Here is a 14,235-nt window from a genome sequence, read left to right on the forward strand (position 1 = left end):
AACAGCAGGTCAAATGTGACCGCTAAACAGTTTGTAGAACACTTCAAGACTCGTCATCTCATTCGAACCTCAGGGAGCCTGGACTCTGGAGCCACACTCCCTGGATTGGAATCCCAGCCCACTATTACCAGCTGTGTGACCTGGGACTAATTGCTTAACCTCTCTGTGCCTCAGTCACCTCATCTGTAAGGCAAGGGTGATGGTATCAACCTCCTCAGGTGGTTTCAAAATTGAATAAACTCCTTAAAGTAGTGCCTGGACCTTACTATGCTCCAAGTGGGCTTACTAGCAATCTTTTGAGATGAGTAGCTGCCAAACTCTCTGGTAATAAGATAAATTCAGAAACTGAGAGGTCAAGCAAGAAGACCAGGAACACACAGGAGTTAGTGGTGAAGACTGCCCTGTAGCCAAATGATAAGGAAGCAGCGTAGCATCTAGTGCAGGAATTTGCAAACTAAGAAGTGAGGACTCTACATGGGGGATGTTTGGGACCCAGAAGAACTGTTTGCCAGCTTAGGAATGGGGCAGTAGAAGGGGATAGGCTGAGTGGCCACCTGGTGACCTGACCAGTGTGTAGACTGCGGGTCAGGGACCATTGTGCGGTAGTGTCCAGTGTCACATGACTATTTCCCCAGAGCTAAGATTCTTCCCATGTCTCCACTTAGCCGCCGTTCCCCCCTCCCTGTGGATGCAGGCACAGTTTCTGCCTCTCCTTGGGGAAACAGGCTCAGAGCAGTGATCATATCCATGTTTGAACATAGCCTTTGGTGCTTCCGTCAGAGCTTGTTCTGTCTTTTGTTAGAAAAGCTCCACGTAGGGGGCAGCGATGGAGGGCAGGAGCCGTTGGCAAATCCATTCATTCTCAGAGGGCACTGATGATGCTGCCCTGAAAACATTCTGCCAACTGAGCACCTGGGTGGTTGGCCAATTTGGTCTGCAGTGCAAGCAGGGAATTCTGTCCACTCTGAGTTTTTTAATAAAGTAGAATATATGCTATAGTTTCCACTGAGTTGACCTTTTATGACCATTTTTGAAAAGTTTGGGAAATTCTGGCTTAGGGCACCTGTCTTCACTTCTCAGAAATTCTCCTGGTCCCTGAAGTAGTAAGGAAAGATAATTAACAAGTAGACTCTTGCCAGTTAGGAGAAACTCTACAGACACAGAACTCCTCAACAGCGCCAGAGTGTCAGGATTTGCCATCAGATGTTATGGACACACTCTTGCCCTCAGTTTTATCTTTCAAGTGTAGCACGACAGAACTTGTTATGAATACAGTAAAAAATATTGTTGAGATGGTAGGGCTAGTGTTTTTTTATTATTATTATTATTATTAATTTTATTTATTTAATTTTTTGAGATGGAATTTCGCTCTTTTGCCCAGTCTGGAGTGCAGTGGCACCATCTCGGCTCACTGCAACCTCCGCCTCCTGGGTTCAAGTGATTCTTCTGCCCCAGCCTCCCGAGTAGCTGGGATTATAGGCACCCATCACCATGTTCAGCTAATTTTTGTATTTTTAGTAGGGACCATGTTTCACCATGTTGGCCAGGCTGGTCTTGAACTCCTGACCTCAGGTGATCCACCTGCCTTGGCTTCCCAAAGTGATGGGATTACAGGCATGAGCAACCATGCCCAGCCTAATTAAATTTTTACAATTTAAATAGAGACAGTTTCACCACGTTGCCCAGGCTGTTCTCAAACTCCTCTGAGCTCAAGCAATCCCCCTGCCTCCACTTCCCAAAGTGCTGGGATTACAGGAGTGAGTCACCATGCCCAGCCTAGTGATTATTTTCATTAACAATTTTTAAAATTAATTTTAGAACAGTTTCTCAATTATGTGTGGATTATGTTCCATAATTGTGCAGGTGATGGCTTGAACGGAGATAACTTTTTTTTTGAGACGGAATTTTGCTCTTGTTGCCCAGGCTGGAAAGCAATGGCATGACCTCAGCTCACTGCAACCTCTACCTCCCGGGTTCAGGTAATTCTCCTGCCTCAGCCTCCTGAGTAGCTGAGATTACAGGCGCCCACCACCATGCCCAGCTAATTTTTTGTATTTTTAGTAGCGACGGGTTTCACCATATTGGCCAGGCTGGTCTTGAACTCCTGACCTAGGTGGTCCACCCGCCTTGGACTTCCAAAGTGCTGGAATTACAGGTGTGAGCCACCACGCCCGGCCAGAGATACCTTTTTAATGAAGTGTTTAAGTTAGGGGCCACTTTCCAGGTAAATCCCCAGATGCCCATCTTAATTTGTGCCAGGCTGTACTATAGGTCTCATTTCCCTTGGGAAAGAAGGTTGAAAGTTCCAACATGAGATGCTTTATTTTTTTATTTTATTTTATTTTATTTTAAAAATAGAAACAGGGTCTTATTATGTTGCCCAGGCTCATCTCGGACTCCTGGGCTCAAGCAACCCTCCTGCCTTGGCCTTTCAGAGTGCTGGAATTACAACAGTGAGCCTCTGCACCCAGTTGAGACGTATTGAATACACATTTCTCTTCTCTCACATTCCATAGTGAGGTTCCTTGACAGCAAATTTGCAGACCTGGAGAATGAGGCACCAATCTCATGTTATAATATCCCTGAATGAATCCAGTCAGGGCGGGAGGTAGTGGCAACCCAACGTCTTGTGGTAGGCGGGCTCATAGGGAGGCTTTCTCCACTGGCTCTTGAAGAAGGGCCATCAGTTGAGGTGCCACGAGGTGCACGGTAGATATGGGGGTATATTGCAAAACACTAGAACCAGGGTATTACCAATGGAAAGGTCTAGACGGTGAGGCCCACTCATTTGCCTGATTAGAAACAATTAGAGACTCTTGCTTAATTAGAAACTCTTGCCTTCAGTTTTTTCATGCTGTTGTTTGGTTTTTTTAATTACTATTTTTGTTTTTTGAGACAGAGTCTTACTCTGTCGCCCAGAGTGGAGTGCAGTGGTGCAATCTCAGCTCACTGCAACCTCCACCTCCCACGTTCAAGTGATTCTCGTGCCTCAGCCTCTATCAAGTAGCCGGGATTACGGATGTGCACCACCATGCCCGGCTAATTTTTACATTTTTAGTAGAGAAAGGGTTTCACTGTGTTGATCAGGCCGGCCTTGAAATCATTTTGAATCCCCTCCCTCAGCCTCCCAAAGTGTTGGGATTATAGAGGTGAGCCACCGCGCCTGGCCCAATTTTATCTTTCAAGTGTAGCATTTGAATTAGTTTCCCACTTAAAAATGCCACTGTCTGTGGTTTCGGTATAAATTCTATAGTATAACTTTTCACAGTGACAAAAATGATTGAGGTGTACTTTACTGGGTTTTTTGTTGTTGTTGTTTTGTTTTTTGAGATAAAGACTCGTTCTGTCGCCCAGGCTGGAATGCAGTGGCACGATCTTTACTTACTACAACCTCTCCTCCTGGATTCAACCAATTCTTCTGCCTCAGCCTCCTGAGTAGCTGGGACTACAGGTGTGCACCACCACACCAGGCTAATTTTTGTATTTTTAGTAGAGACAGGGTTTCACCATGTTGGCCAGGCTGGTCTCGAACTCCTGACCTCATGTAATCCACCTGCCTCGGCCTCACAAAGTACTGGGATTACAGGCGTGAGCCACTGTGCCTGGCCTAATAATTTTTTCTTTTTTTTTTTTTTTTTTGAGATGGAGTCTCGCTTTGTTGCCCAGGCTGGAGTGCAGTGGCAGGATCTCAGGTCACTGAAACCTCTGCCTCCCAGGTTCAAGTGATCCTCCCGCTTCAGCCTCCCACATAGCTGGGATTACAAGCATGTGCCACTATGCCCAGCTATTTTTTGTATTTTTAGTAGAGACAGGGTTTCACCATGTTGTCCAGCCTGGTCTCAAACTCCTGAGCTCAAGTGATCCACCTGCCTTCGTCTCCCAAAATGCTGGGATTATAGGCATGAGCCACTGCACTCAGTGAGATGTACTTTAATGTGAGATTTAAACATAATTAAAGGAGAATTAAAAACCAATTGTATAAATAAATGGAAAGAAAGTGTGAAACTTCTCTCCCATTTACCATTGATGTTTACAAATTGCTAATACCATTTTAGGGAATGAGCTTGAGTTAAATAGTTAAAAAGTCAATTTGGCCGGGCGCGGTGGCTCACGCCTGTAATCCCAGCACTTTGGGAGGCCGAGACGGACGGATCACGAGGTCAGGAGATCGAGACCATCCTGGCTAACACTGTGAAACCCCGTCTCTACTAAAAAATACAAAAAAACTAGCTGGGCGAGGTGGCGGGCGCCTGTAGTCCCAGCTACTCAGGAGGCTGAGGCAGGAGAATGGCGTGAACCCGGGAGGCGGAGCTTGCAGTGAGCTGAGATCTGGCCACTGTACTCCAGCCTGGGCGACAGAGCGAGACTCCGTCTCAAAAAAAAAAAAAAAAAAAGTCAATTTAAAAGTTCAAAAATGTGGCAAAATGTCAACCACTTAGCTCTTGCCTTTCCCGGACAACCTGCTGTCATTAACAGCACAGCGAGGGATGACAAAGTTTCCACACATCCTGCTGACCTTCCAGGGCTCTCCGGTTTGTTCCTTTGATGGCTGAGAAAAATAAGCTAAAAATAGAGTTGATGTTTAATTAGCTTTTGTAAATTTCAGAGTGATACAGAGCAGTTCATTTAGTAAACATTGATTGCCGTATGCAGCATGCTGTGCCACAGATAACTGAGGAGCTGGAGATGAGGTTTCCTAAGTGACTCGGAAGGGCGGGGCCAAGCTAGGAACATACCCAGGGTGGTTGAAGCCATGGGCGATATGGTCACCTTCAAGGAGAATGAATCGTGGCCAAGCAGACATCTGACATTTGAGAAGATTCTTTGACTGGAGATACCCAGAAACTGGTAAACCAAGTCCCCTAGCTCCTGGCGTCACATTCCTGCCTCTGTGCTTCACTTGGAAGTACTGTGGCCAACTCTCCATCCACTCCCTCTCCCCTCCCTCACAGCACCTGCACTCTTCAAGAAGTAATTTACAGTGCTCATTTACAGTGCTTCAAAGCACTCAGGTGTTGGAAAATCTGTGTGCTTTCTGTAAATTGTGACAACCAGAATATCATCTATTGTTCTCTTCACTCTCCTCTTCTTTGATTTGTGTCTTTTGTTTGCCTTTTATTTTAAAAATACAAAAAAGTGGCCGGACGCGGTGGCTCAAGCCTATAATCCCAGCACTTTGGGAGGCCGAGACGGGTGGATCACGAGGTCAGGAGATCGAGACCATCCTGGCTAACACGGTGAAACCCTGTCTCTGCTAAAAATACAAAAACTAGCCGGGCGAGGTGGCAGGCGCCTGTAGTCCCAGCTACTCGGGAGGCTGAGGTAGGAGAATGGCGTAAACCCGGGAGGCGGAGCTTGCAGTGAGCTGAGATCTGGCCACTGCACTCCAGTCCGGGCGACAGAGCGAGACTCCGCCTCAAAAAAAAAAAAAAAAAGTACAGATAAAAGTAAGAGCATTCACATACTCAGTACTGAGAATGTAAACATTTTACCACATTACCTTTAGATTTTTAAAAATGGGAATGAGTATTTAAGATTTCTTTTGAGGCCCTCCCCTGTGTGGATCCTTACCTGGAGTCTGCAGGGTGACTAACATACACCTCAGAGCTCCACAGGAGCACTCACGGCATCTTGACATGGTCTCATGTCTTGGTTTTGAAGATTGAAGGAAAAATGTAAGATTCTTCATCCTTGCCTTAAGCAAAATATCGACACTTAGATATTCTGTTGTCTTAAGAGCCACTTGGCTCTGAGTTCTTCAGAGGTTGTTCCTTGGGGGAAGGAGACAGTGTGACTTGCGCAGGACTGGAGATCTGCAGCCCCTGCCACAGCCCTAGGAAGCAGGCCTGTTTCTTGGGGATCTGAGTCTGACTTCAAAGGAAGCACTCGCTGGCCTTTCTCTGCACTCCCAGCAGGGAGAGCATCCCCAGTGACAGCGCTCTGAGTGCTCAACCATCAGCCTCTCTGTGTGCCTGTGTTACTGCCTACCTTCCTGACCCTGCCCCCAGGCCCACACGCCCAGACAGCAAGGGTCAGGAGCATGTTTTGTGTATCCAAATAAATGTCTTGATTTCACCAGTGGCTCAGAAGGCTGTTTATGTAGAGTAGAAATCTGATGAAAAGTGTACAGGTAGAAGGAAATGTACAGCTGTGCAGATGTAGCTATTGCTCTTGGGTTGTTTTCAGCTCTTCTTTTCTAGTTGCCTTCTTGAGATGGGAGATCAAGGACTCCCTTCCATTCTTTAGAATTCTTCAAAGTCTTACAGTTTAGAGTAGTCTGCCCCCTGATCTAGTGCTGAGAAATGGCTACTCTAAAAGTTAGGCTTTTTCATTTTCTTTTCCTTGATTTTCATCTCAAAGTAGTGACTTCCCAGGAAAGTGCTGTTATCCGCCGCTTCTTGAAGCTAAGGAGATGAGGAGCTCTCAAACGACACTGCCTGATGGCTTTCCATTGTCAGGGTGCTAACCTCCCCTCCTTCTGATTCACCTTATTCCAGCTGTTCTATGAATCATTTCCATGTTTGACAGCATTGATCCCCTGATCCTGTAACCCACCCATTTCTCCCTTGATGTGTGTGTCCCTGTGATGGTGTCTGTGCTACCTGTTACTGCGGTGATGGTGTAGGGTTTTGGTGTTTGGGTCTTTTTAAAACTAACTCTCACCTGTCTTTTTCCTTCTGCGCTCACCCATGATACCCCACTCTGCCTCTCAGATCTTGCAGTTTTCAAGGAACGACTTCGAATGCTAACAGTAGGAGGTATGAAAATAATGAGCCTTTCACCTTTTCAGAGTTGAGGACTTCATTTGAATAGGATGTGCAACTTTTCCTAGCATGCACTATGGGGAAAGTTGACACAGCTTCTGTCGCGTGTTTTTAAGTTTGCTAATTGTTCTGAAATATGTTTTTCCCTTCATTTAGTTATTAACCAATAAGTAGAGCTACTTATATGGTATTGTTTTGTTTCTGTTCATTTTGTGTTTCAAAGAGCATTTTTCATCTTCACGTGTGCTTCATCACTTCACTGTGAGCTTCCATCTTCAGCATCGTTCACCTTTAGCTGCTGCCGTAGCCAGCTGGGCACATGAAGCCATGTTCAGCTCTGCATGGTGGCTTGTCCTGTCCTCCACATTCTGTGCTGAGGCTTTGACTGGACTCTGGATTCTTCCACATTCTGCTTCCTGGGCATTTTGGGCAAGATTTCCTAAATGTTTTATGTTTGAAGGCCAACTGAAGTATTAATAAAAACTTACCAAGAACTCTTAATGACCTCGGTTGGGCAAAACACATTTGAGGAATCCAGAGTTGAAATGCTGGGGGATCATCTGCCTGTTGTCATCCTCCCTGGTGACCAGTCTCTTCTTTACCCTCTGGCTTCTCTAAGCAGTTATATTTTTTCTCCTTCTAATATCTGTGAGACTCTACGTTTTAATTACACTTTTTATTTTGAGATCATTGTGGATTCATATGCACTTGTGAGAAATAACAGTTCTGTGCCCTTTGGCCAGCTTCCCCAATGGTAACATCTTGAAAAGCTATAGTACAGCATCACACCACTACACTAAATTGATAAAGTAAGACTCTAGACATCCATCACCTCAAGAATTCCTCCTGTTGCCCTTTTATGACCATATCTATTTCCCTCCCATCCCAGCCACTACTTGTATTCCCTGGCAACCACTATTGTGTTCTCCATTTCTGTAATTTTGTCATTTCGGGAATGTTATACATGTGGGATCACAGTATGTGACCTTTGGGGATTGGCATTTTTCAATCAGAATAATTTTTTTAGAGATTCACGCAGGTTGTTGGTGTAAATCAATAGTTTGTTCCTTTTTATTGCTGAGTAGTGTTCCATGGTGTGGATGATTGTTTTTAACCATTTACCTGTTGAAGGACCTCTTCATTAGAATGGATTGTTTCCATTCTTTGGCTAATAGGATCTTTTGCAGAGCAGAAGTTTGTAATCTTTTTTCCCCTTCGTTTCCTAGCTCAGCTTCTATGCCCAAAGTTTTTAAGCTTGATGACATCCAGTTTGTTAATTTTCCTTTTATGGATTGTGCTTTTGGTATGAAGTCTAAGAACGTTTTCCTTAGCCCTCAATCCCCAAATTGTTCTCCAATGTATTTTCCTAAAGGTTTCATAGTTTTGTGTTTTACATTTAAATCTATGATCCATTTTGAGTAAATTTCTGTATAAGGTATTTAGATCAAGATTCTTTTATTGTTCATTTTATATTTTTGTGTGTAGATGTCCAGTTGTTCTGGCGCCATTAGCTGAAAACTATGTCCTTCCTCATTGAATTGCTTTTGTACTTTTGCCAAAAATCAGTTGGACTTACTGGTGTGGGTCTATATCTGGATTTTCAGTTATTTTCCTTTGTGTGTCTGTTTTTCCATCGATACCACAGTGTCTTGATTACTGTAGCTACTAAACTTTATTTTTCATTTACAAAATTGTTTTGACTATTCAAGGACCTTTTCCTTCTCCATGTAAATTTGAGGATAAGCGTATCTATGTCTACATATACCTCACTGCCATTTTGATAGGAATTGGCTTAAATGTATAGATCCATTTAGGGATAAATTACATTTTTACCATGTTGTCTTCCAATCCATGAACATAGTGTATCTCCTCATTTATTTGGATCACTGATTTTTTTAATCAGCTTTTTGTAGTTTTCAGCATATACATTGTGTATATGTTTTGTTGTATTTATACTTATTATTTTCTTTTTAACATTGATGTCCACATATTCATTGGTAGTATATAGAAATATAATTGATTTCAGTGTTTATGTTGCATTCTGAGATCTTGATGAACTATTCTAGGGCCTTTTTTTTTTTCTTTTTTTCTTTTTTTGTAGATTCCTTAGGATTTTCTATATGGACAGTCATGTCATCTGAAAATAGGAAGTTGTTTCATCCTTTCCAATCTGTGTGCCTTTTCTTTTCTTTTCTTGCCTCATTACAGTAGCTACAACTTTTAGCACTGTACTGAATAAGAGAGGTAAGAGTGGATAGCCTTATATGCCCTGTTCCTGATCTTAGGGTGAAAGCATTTAGCCTTTCATCATTGAGTATAATGTTAACTGTAGACTTTTTGTAAATGCTCTTTATCAAGCTGAGGAAGTTTCTCTGTTTTCATATTTTTTTCTGATAGTTTTAATTATGAATGTATATTGAATTTTGTCAGATGTTTTTCCTGCATTGATATGATCTTGTGATTTATTATTGTTAAAATTATTTTTTGAGACTGATTCTTGCTCTGTCGCCCAGTCTGGAGTGCAGTGGTGCGATCTCAGCTCACTGCAACCTCTGCCTTCCAGGTTCAAGCAACTCTCCCACCTCAGCCTCCCAAGTAGTGGGGGCTACCAGTGTGCACCACCACGCCTGGCTAATTTTTGTGCTTTTAATAGAGGTGGGCTTTCACCATGTTGGCCAGACTGGTCTAGAACTCCTGACCTCAAGTGATCTGCCCACCTCACCCTCCCAAAATTCTGGGATTACAGGCATGAGCCACCACACCCGGCCAATTTTTATTCTTTAACAGTAGGCAATTTAATGCTAATGTAGTAGATTGTAGTGATTGATTTTTGATTATTCAACCAGCTTTGGATTAGTGGAATAAACACCATTTGATCATGGTATATAATTTTTTTTATATGTCTTTGTCTCTTTATATATTTTGCATCCATATTGATGAGGGATATTGGTCATTTTCTTTTTTTGTACTATCTTTGTTTTTGGTATCAGGGTAATTCTGGCTTCATAAAATGAATGGAGAAGTGTTTCTCCTATTTTCTGAAAGACATTGAATAGAATTGGTGTTAACTCTTCTTCATTTGGGCTTAGAGGTTAATTTTTCACAAGGTTTTTATTTATTAATTAGATTTCCTTATTAGCCATAGGGCTTTTCTAATTATCTGTTTCATACTGGGTGAGTAATGGTAGTTTGTGTTCTAGAAGTGGTTTATTTCATCTAAGTTGTCAAATGTATGTAGTGTTATTTATAGTATTCCCTTATTATCTTTTTGATAGTCATTCTTTTTTTTATTTCTTTTTCAACTAAAAGAAAAGGAACAGAATCTTCTTGATATTTGAAGGCTCTGTATTGATACCCTGTTTCATTCCTGATATTGGTAATTTGTGTCCTCTTTTTATTTGTCAGTCTTATAAGAGATGTGTCAGTGTTACTAATCAAAGAACCAGTTATTTGTTGCACTGGTTTTTCTCTGTTGTTTTGCTGTTGTCAATTTCATTGATTTCTGCTCTTTATTATTTCCTTCTATTTATTGACTTTTGGCTTGTTTGTTGTTGTTCCCTCTTTTCTAGGAATGGAAACTTAGATTATTGATTAGAGACTATCCCTCTTTTCTGATGTATTTACTACTATAAATGTTTCTCTCAGTACTGGTTTAGCTGTCCTACAAAGTTTGATATGTTGTATTTTCATTTTCTTTCAGTTGTTTTTGAGACAAGGTCTTGCTCTGTCATCCAGGCTATAGTGCAGTGGTATGATCACAGCTCACTGCAGCCTCTAATTCCTGGGTTTAAGTTATCCTCCCACCTCAGCCTCCCACGTAGCCAAGACTACAGGTGTAGGCCGCCATGCCTGGCTATTTTTAAAATTTTTTATAGAGATGAAATCTCACTGTATTGCCCAGGCTGGTTGTTACTGTATTCTTCGTATGCCCCTTGATATTTTGTCTTTGGCCTTTGGATTATTTAGAAGGGTGTTATTTAATTTCCAAGTGTTTGGAGATTTTCTTGTTACTTTTCTTATTATTGCTTTCTAGTTTGATTTTATTGTGGTTGGAGAATGCACCCTATATGATTTCAATTGTGCTAAATTTGTTGAGTTTTTAATAAATGGCCCACCATATTGTCTGTCTTGGCATATGTTTCATGGCTGCTTGAAAAGAATGCTACTGTTGAAATGCTATTGTTGGGTGGAGTATTCTCTAAATGTCTGCTAGAGCCAGGCATGGTGGTTCATGCCTATAAATCCAGGACTTTTGAGAGACTGAGATGGGAGGATCACTTGAAGCCAGGAGTTTGTTGCCTGGCAACATAGCGAGACCCCTATCTCCACCACCACCAACAACAAAATTAGCCAAGCATGTTGGTGCATGCCTGTAGTCCCAGCTACTCAGGAGGCTAAGGTGGTAGGATCATTTGAGCCCAGAATTTTAAGCCTGCAGTGATCTATGATTTCACCACTGTACTCTGGCCTGGGTGACCCTATCTCTAAACTACACACACATGCATGCGCACACACACACACACACACATCTGTTAGATCCTGTTAGTTAATGACTGTTGAGTTCTTCTATATTTTTGCTGAATTTCTGTCTAGTTTTTTAGTCAGTTATTGAGAGAGGAGTGTGAAAGTCTTCAGCTATAAATGTGGGTTTGTCTCTTTCTCCTTTTAGTCCTGTCAGATTTGGGGTCACATATTTTGCAGCTCTGTTCTTTGGTGTTTACACATTTCAGATTGCTGTATCTTCTCAGTAAATTGACCCTCTTACCATGATGGAATGTCCCTCTTGGTCTCTGGTAATTTTCTTTGCTGCGAAGTCATTTCATATTAATATAAGCCACTCCTACTTACATTTGATTAATGTTTACATGATACATTTTTTCCTCCTTTTACTTCAACCTGTCTGTATCACATATGAAGTGAATTTCTTGTGGATAAGCATGTAGGTGGGTTTTGTTTTATGTTTATCCACTCTTCATAATCTCTGTCTTCTATTATATTTAGGTCATTTATGTTTAATGTAATTATTGGTATGTTAGGGCTCAAGCCTGCCATTTTATTATTTATTTTTTGTTCTGCTTTTCATTGCTTTGCTTTCATTTTCCTGTGCTGTGGAGTTTTAAACACACATTTAAAAAATTTTTTTAATTATGTATAGTTTTTTGTTTGTTTGTTTGTTTTTTTGAGACAGAGTTTTGCTCTTTTACCCAGGCTGGAGTGCAGTGGCATGATCTCGGCTCACTGCAACCTCTGCCTTCCTGTTTCAAGCGATTCCCCTGCCTCAGCCTCCCGAGTAGTTGGGATTACAGGCACCCGCCACCACGCCCAAATAATTTTTTTGTATTTTTAGTAGAAGAGGGGTTTCACCATGTTGGCCAGGCTGGTCTCGAACTGACCTTATAGTCTACCCACCTTGGCCTCCCAAAGTGCTGGGATTACAGGTGTGAGCCACTGCGCCTGGCATGTTTTTGAGTGTATCCTTTTATATAGCATTTTTAGTAGTTGTTTTAGGTATTACTACTTTACATAGACATAGTCTACAGTGTCATAACTTTTCAGTACATATTAAGTGTGGAAACTTTACCTCCTTTTATATCTCTTTACCGTCCTGCATTTATAATATAATTATCTTACATATTTTCTCTACATACATTTAGAACTTCATCAGACAGAGTTATAAGTTCGTTTCAACCATCAAATATAATTTAGAAGACCCAAGAGGTGGACAGTCTGATGTATTTACCCAGATTTTTGCTTTTTGTGTTCTTTCTTCCTTCTTGGTGTTCTAAGATTCCTTCTTTATTTCCTTTCTGTTTAAAATGCTTCCTTTGGCCAGTTTTTTAGAGCAGGTCTTCTGGTGACAAACGTAATTTTCCTTTACCTGGGAATCTCTATTTCTTTCCCCTTCATTCCTACAGGATATTTTTGGTGGATATAAGATTCTAGTTGGACATAATCCTTTTCTTTTAGCTCTTGAAGGGTGTTGTGCCCTTTCTTCCTTTCTCTCTTTCTCTCTCTCTCTCTCTCTTTCTCTCTCCCTCTCTTTCTTATTTTTCTTTCTTTCTTTCTGATGGAGTCTCGCTCTGTCACCCAGGCTGGAGTGCAGTGGTGCGATCTCTGCTCACTGCAACCTCCACCTCCTGGGTTCAAGCGATTCTCCTGCCTCAGCCTCCTGAGTAGCTGGGATTACAGGTGCGCACCACCACGCCTGGCTAATTTTTGTATTTTTAGCAGAGACAGGGTTTCACCATGTTGGTCAGGCTGGGCTTGAACTGCAGGTGTGGTGGCACACACCTGCAGTCCCAGCTACCCTACTCAGGAGGCTGAGGCAGGAGAATTGCTTAAACCCAGGAGGTGGAGATTGCAGTGAACTGAGATCATGCCGCTGCACTCCAGCCTGGGCAACAGAGCGAGACGCTGTCTCAAAAAAATTATAAAAACTAGCTTCGGCGTGGTGGTGTGTGCCTGTAGTCCCAGCTACTCAGGAGGCTGAGGTTGGAGGATCACCTGAGCCCTGGAGGTTAAGGCTGCAGTGAGCAGTGATCAAACCACTGCACTCCAGGCTATGCGACAGAGTGAGAACCTGTCTCAAAAAAAAGATGAAATTGTTTGATGATGACTCCGTTCACATCTTAGGTGATTCTAACATCTTGGTCATCATGGTATTGATGTCTGTAGATTGTCTTTTCTCATTCACTATGAGATATTTTTGGGTCTTGTTATGAATTATAGTTTATTGAAACCAGGACATTTTGGGTATCATGAGAGTCAGGATCTTATTTAAATCTTCTGTTATAGCAGACCTTTTGTAGACACTGTTCCCCACTGTGGTGGGGGAAGGGGAGGGCCCCACCTTGTTATTCCTGGCAGAGGTGGAAGTCCTTCTCCCACTCAAGTATCCACTGTTACTGGGGTTAGGGGAAGGGGCTGATGCATTACCTCCCAGAGAGGAGGACATTTTGGATTCCCTCTTGGGCCTTCGCTGAAACCTCTGGGATGGGGTTGGGTGCTAGGGCCCATTACAGCCTGGTGAGGGCGGGGTCACAGTGTTTTCTCTGGTATTTGGCTGTAGTAGAGCAGTTTTTGTCTAAAAGTTTTTTGTCTTGATAGGCTACCTCTTTCCTGGTCTTTTGATAGAGAGCAGCTTTTGTCGGGCTTTTGTTATCAAATATACCTCTTAAAGTTTTGGGGTTGCTGGTTCTTCTGTTCCAAGTCTGCGATATTTGAAGCAATAAAGAAACTCCAGGGAACTTCTTGGTGTATTTTGCCTTGAGACCTCCCTAGCCGGTGTGCCTTATTCTCTCCACCTTTCAGAGTTGTCTTATGATCGTTTTGCATATAATGTCTAGGATTTTTAGTTGTACTTATTGGGGGAATAGGGAAGAATATGTCTACTCCACTTTCACAAAGCCCTCATCTATAGATTTAGTTTCTCAGATAGCTAAAGAACTAAAAGTGTACCAGCAGTTCTGAG

The 14,235-nt window shown here is 42.3% G+C and overlaps 1 protein-coding gene across 1 annotated transcript in view; it reads left to right on the plus strand.

The window, feature by feature from the left end:
• OGDH (oxoglutarate dehydrogenase) overlaps nucleotides 1-14,235 on the plus strand; it is a 94,705-nt gene that overhangs the window by 42,523 nt on the left and 37,947 nt on the right. The window contains 1 exon segment of the mRNA XM_010374574.2: nucleotides 6,714-6,758. Coding sequence (XP_010372876.1) covers nucleotides 6,714-6,758 — 45 coding nt within the window.

The sequence above is a fragment of the Rhinopithecus roxellana genome, chromosome 6, assembly GCF_007565055.1.
Source record: "Rhinopithecus roxellana isolate Shanxi Qingling chromosome 6, ASM756505v1, whole genome shotgun sequence".
Taxonomy (NCBI): Eukaryota; Metazoa; Chordata; class Mammalia; order Primates; family Cercopithecidae; genus Rhinopithecus; species Rhinopithecus roxellana.